The sequence below is a fragment of the Limulus polyphemus genome, unplaced genomic scaffold (genome assembly GCF_000517525.1).
Source record: "Limulus polyphemus unplaced genomic scaffold, Limulus_polyphemus-2.1.2 Scaffold1478, whole genome shotgun sequence".
NCBI lineage: Eukaryota > Metazoa > Arthropoda > Merostomata > Xiphosura > Limulidae > Limulus > Limulus polyphemus.
In genome coordinates this window covers 103,540-109,300 of record NW_013667088.1, presented here as the reverse complement: position 1 = coordinate 109,300, position 5,761 = coordinate 103,540, and the positions used below count along the sequence as shown (strand labels likewise).

Here is a 5,761-nt window from a genome sequence, read left to right as displayed (position 1 = left end):
CGTTATTGTTAATTATTTATTATATATATATTTTTTTAATTAAACACAAGTGCCGGTAGTGCATATTTATAGTTTCACTATTTTAGATCGTTATTCTTCTGTTTCTTGTGTTTGTTTACTCTGCCTTAATACTTGCTTAGGTTCCCTAATTCAAAGCTTGAAGATTTCAACTTAGAATATATTGTCAATGAGTTTATAAGCAACGAAATATGCACGGTATAAATACCTTGTCTTTTAGTTAGTTTCGTTCTGATTAGTAGGCTTTTTGTTTTCTGAATTTAGTTATGCCATGAAAACATATTGTTTTGGAGAGCTCAGTTCTTAAAGAGTGCATCTTTCATTTGGCTAGACTTAGTCCTTTAGTTTTGTCAATATACGCTTGTCTCACGACCGTTTAGAATGTGTTATTTAAAACAACAACAAAAAAACTATGCATTTGAAGTTTGCGAATGCTAAGCATGGCTTTTTATTTTATGAAAACGTGTAAGTTAAGCCTGTAAGAAATGGACTAAGTTTCAACTGTAATAGTTCCTGACTAATTATTATCAATTACACGTGATTAGAACCTTAGGAATTCATTTTATTGCCTAATGATTAGGTGTGGGGAAATCGAAAGCTAAGAATGCTTTGGATTAATGAAGGCCAATTTTGTATAATCATAGCTTCTGCTACACCACTATTATTGAAAGTGTAAATCATCATCTAATTAGTAGGATCAGTGCAATATGATATCGTGCTACACAGAATCAATTGAGTTAAATTTCTAATGTCATTAACAGAATTAACTGAGAACTGTGCGCCACACTAGTGTTTTTCTACTGACACGGAAAACTGGTGCACGTTACTTGAGTTGAAACCCAGTCTTATAAGGCAAACCCTAGGGCTTTCCTTAAAGAAACCTTTGAGTAAATGACAAGAGGATAATTAAACTGAAGTGTCTAATAAGGTTCACTAAAGCAAATCTTTTAGTTGGCTATATACACTAGAAGTCAGTCCGCACGTCAATAGCTTGTTCTGAAGAACAAAAAGGTTGAGGTTTGTTTTCTTAACCTGCTATTTTTAAGCTGTTAGTACAACACTTTCACTTCTGTCTGAATAAATTAATAAGGGCTACTTGACTATTTGCCATAAATAAATTAATAAGGATTACTTGACTACTTGCCATAAATAAATTAATAAGGGTTACTGGACTACTTGCTATAAATAAGTTAATAAGGATTACTTGACTACCTGTCATAAATAAATTAATAAGGGTTACTTGACTATTTGCCATAAATAAGTTAATAAGGATTACTTGACTACTTGCCATAAATAAATTAATAAAGGTTTCTTGACTACTTGCCATAAATAAATTAATAAGAATTACTCGACTACTTGCCATAAGCGAATCATTAGAGAGTTATGGTTTTAAGTAAGTCGTTTTCAATTCTTAGTATTCAAATGATTTATTTGTGGGCCATTTTCACGAAACTAGGTTTTGAGGCTGATCAACAATTTGTTCTAATTTTGACAGTTTTGAACAAGATGCTCAAAAGGACCGTTATACTCCACATGTCAATGAAGAAACTAATAATAACAAACACTTCCTTAATTTTACACCGTGATCTTTGTATAGATTTACAGTATACAAATAATCTTGCCGAAAACAAAATGTTATTTTTTAATGTTACTAACATAGTCTTAATCAACATTATTTATCTTACTTCAAGTATGTTTCTGTCTAAATAGTAATCATTTTAGCTGCAGAACTATACTTTATCTAGCTAATAGGGCTACAAAACAGAGCTACTTTAGAATTAATGTTTTAGCTTAAATTTAGAGCAATTTTTAATACATTTGAACAAAAACTGAAGGCTAGAAAGTAGGTAGTATAGTCTATCGAAAGTAAAGAAAGATTCCTGTAGTATAATTAGATGGTGAAAAGACTAATGTTTTAAACAGTTTAAAACGCGGTAAATAATTCACAACAAACTATCGTGTTTATTATAACTTCACACTAGAGTTAGAAGGTAAGTTTCTATGTTTACTTCAGTGCTGTGGTCCCTTGATAAAGGTATCTTACCGAAACATTGAAAATAAAGGTTTATTTCATTTGAAATCAAAGGTCAGCCAATTGCTCAAACATATCAAAATACTCAATTCGCGCTACAACTAATAAACTGGAAATACATATCTGCTTATGAGCAGAAACAACGCAGCTGTATTTCTATAATGTAAAATAATATAAATTTGGGAATTATTTATCTACAACTTCTATAAAATATGATTAATCGTCACAAAATGTCTTATGACCATGTATTTGCTTATGTTATTTAATATGTTGCACAAAGCTATGATATAACTGCATACGGTAAATAAAATCTCTACGGAAATGGCTTCCTATCTCTTTAATATACGCTGTCCAGTTTCTTCAGCTGTGCTGTTTTCCATCTCGTTTTTTTCCCCTTTTTTGCAGTAGTTGTTGTTTATCAAGATACAATTTTCTTTTATCGAAATATACATTATTTTTACATTTTTACAAGTAGGCTACATCGCAGCCTTAGCTAACACGTTAACTCAAAACAGTTCATATGGTTAACTTACATATTGAGATGGTAAAGAGCTGGTTTAAGGCCATGTGGTCTCTCCAGAAAATTGTAGATCATTACTTGCTTCCTCCTGTAGCGGGGATCACGGCAGCGACTAATGGATTTAATTGGTTTACCCAGTAGGTTGGTGCGGGACATTTGAAAGGGTGATCTTGTGGATCCACAGTCTAACTTTCCGAGCTCTAATCTCTCCACTAAACCGGCACGCGATTCACCTATTAACTCTCCCATGGTTCTATGCCGTTGTGGTGACATAACCAGACGCTATGGTTTCATGGTTTCTCTGCGCAAGTAATGCAGTTTCTTTTTTCACAATTCGTGATCTTTATCGGATTTTTTTAAATAAAACAATTCAAACTCTCAGTTAATTGTAATCGATGATGGACCCAAAGCTTTTCATCTACTTTTAGTATTCCTCTCTCCAGTGTAGTTTGTTTTACTTAACTATCTGAAATATTTTAACAAAAACTTAACAGTTATCAAGTTCACATGACATCCGCATCGATGAATTACCACTCTTACTGACACAACTGCAGTTGTTGTTGTTGTTACTATTTGTTGTTGCTGTTTTCGCTAACTTCAAGACACTTCTTCCCTTTTATGCTAGATTATTAGTAGTGAAAATATTCCAAACATCGAGGTATGCCAATATCAACCACGAGGTATATCAACCCTGTTATTTATTCAAGCGATTCCACTACTTAAACTCACACACCATCTCTCATCTCATCCAACCCCTATTAACCTGGCAGGAGTTGTTTAGGTGCTATGAGAATCATCTCCCGTCAGAAAACGAATGCGCACTGGAAAGACTTTCGTTCACATAAATCATGGTGGCGCCTCAATCGTATTTTCCTAGTTACGTCTAACGCGGCGGGAAATCAAATGAAAGCAAGATATTTACTTTTATAGAGAGTTATGTCTGTTGGAAAATGAATTTTAAAACAAAGTTTTCTACTTATAAACATTACCCATATTTGTTTCAATACAGATCGATAGTGTTTGGATATTATTGACAATGGGAGTCGCTTGTACCAGCACATCCCGACTCGATAGAACGCTATCGGCCATGGTAACTACATAGAATGGTAATTACCTTGCGAAACCAAATCAATCGTAGCGTTTGAGTTTGGTAAATATAGAAACAACTGCTAAACACATATTGGAGTCCAGTTTAATAACTTATATCAACTGAGATGTGACTTCTACTTCTTTAAAATCCTTTTTGCTTGTTGTTAAGTTCAGAGCTACACAATGGGCTTTATAACGACTTCAGACTTAACGCTGAGCCATCGAATAGGGAGAGCTCTCTAAAAAACTTCTGTTTTACTTCACTTGTTTTTTTATCTCTAAGTATATGCAAAGAATACAAATCGCGGTGCGTATGAGTTCATACAGTATTTTCTATTTCACATTCAAAATACGCGATATGTTGTATTTTATAAACAAGTGCAAATAAGGCGTACAATCGCGTAATCTGAAATAAGAAAATTCACCGAGCGTCAAGTTTGAAAAGAGCAGTTATTAAACTTGAAGAGTTGAGATATTTGAATTGATGATACTAATTTTATACATCAGTAGATAAGTAAGTGAAAAAATCTATAAGATAAGCGGTTTTGTGTATACAAACATTTAATATTGATTCAACAATTAAGTTTAATGTAAACCTTCATTCACATAGGACAAACATTTAAAATCGGAATATAAACTGTAAAATGGCAAAATGTTGTCTGATAGCGGATGAATCTGGAAAAACTACTTTTTAGTTTATTCGAATTATATTCGTATTTTCGATTTATATAGAATAAAAACTTTCGAACAGAGAGGATTAACAACGCTAACTCTTGTCTTATTTAACATTTTTTTCTCGTGTAAGTCACGGTTTCCAACTTTAAAAGGAAAATAAGTCTTGAAAATCAGTTTTCTCTTGAAAGAAAAACTGAGATAAATGTTTCTAAATGTGTCGTACAAAATTTCTCTTTGGATTTCAAATATGGTATTCGATTTAAGTAACCTCCAAGACTTTGAATATAATTAACATTGCCCAAACTTCAGACAAAGAGGAACATCCCATCCCTGTGTTCACAAGCAGGAAGCGAAGCATTTTTTTTTTAATTACCGTCGAACACCTATCAAGATAATTACACTTTTACAAAATATTTTCAACTTTTTTTTGCTTTTCTTTAAGTCTGAACAATCATAAAGAATATCAAGTTTCACACGTTTGGAGTGATTTTATACTTTCGCAAATTTATGTGTATATAGATAAATAGAGATTTTATCTGAACTAAATTGAGAAACATCATCCTAGAACAGTCAAACAAATTTTTGTTACTATGGTAACCAATACTTAACTAAATAAATGAGTGTTTAAATCCGAATGTTGCGTGACTCGGTTCCAGCAAATCAGTGCTTCAAAATCCTATAATTTAGTGAGTCTTATCTTGAGATAAAGTCGATAATTTCAGTTATACAGTGAAACAATCAATCAGTAATAACAGAAAAAGGGGGAAAATTTAAAAAAGAAAATAATATTAAAACCACTATGGATCTTGTTCTTCGTAAATGACTATTACCTGAACACTAACATTTGATACACCTGACGTCAGCGCCATAGTCACAGGCGATGAAATGTTGAGACATTCCTGGGGTGAGAAAGTAGAATGTGTATGAATTTTGTATACCTTGCATGAACTAACTAGTATATTTTGAAAGTCATATTAGGTACCATCAATTTCCAAAAACCAAAATCAAGATTTTCATGCAACGCTGTATGACTTGCGCATTATTTATAACCAAGAACAAAATATTTAACAAGTAGTGTGTGATGGCGCAACTCAAATGCCAATGTAAATAATATAAAATCTGGACACTGCTTGTGCACTTCGGTGAGATGTAAACTCGTGTCTATTTCTACACCTCAGTAGGATATTAATTACAACACTCCTCATTGTCCATCTTGATGGTGTGCAAACTCATGATGATTTCTACATCATTTGATTATTTAAATTCATAAATAAAATATCAGATTTACATTAAAGCACGTGAGCTACTGAAAAAGTCAAATTTTAATGGTACTCTAACTTTACTTACAGAATATTAAGGCTAAAATACTATTTTAAAGTTCACGAGCAATCATATTTCTCTGACATATCAAACTTTGTTTTGTGGTT

At 32.4% G+C, this 5,761-nt stretch overlaps 1 protein-coding gene across 1 annotated transcript in view; it reads right to left on the bottom strand.

Annotated features, from left to right (window-relative positions):
* Positions 1–3,322, bottom strand: part of LOC106463770 (potassium voltage-gated channel subfamily KQT member 1-like) — a 93,758-nt gene extending 90,436 nt beyond the window's left edge. The window contains exon 1 of the mRNA XM_013923836.2: positions 2,584–3,322. Within this exon, the coding sequence (XP_013779290.2) occupies positions 2,584–2,843 (260 nt within the window). The 5' untranslated portion in view covers positions 2,844–3,322. The remainder of the gene's footprint in view (positions 1–2,583) is intronic.
* Positions 3,323–5,761: the final 2,439 nt, after the last annotated feature.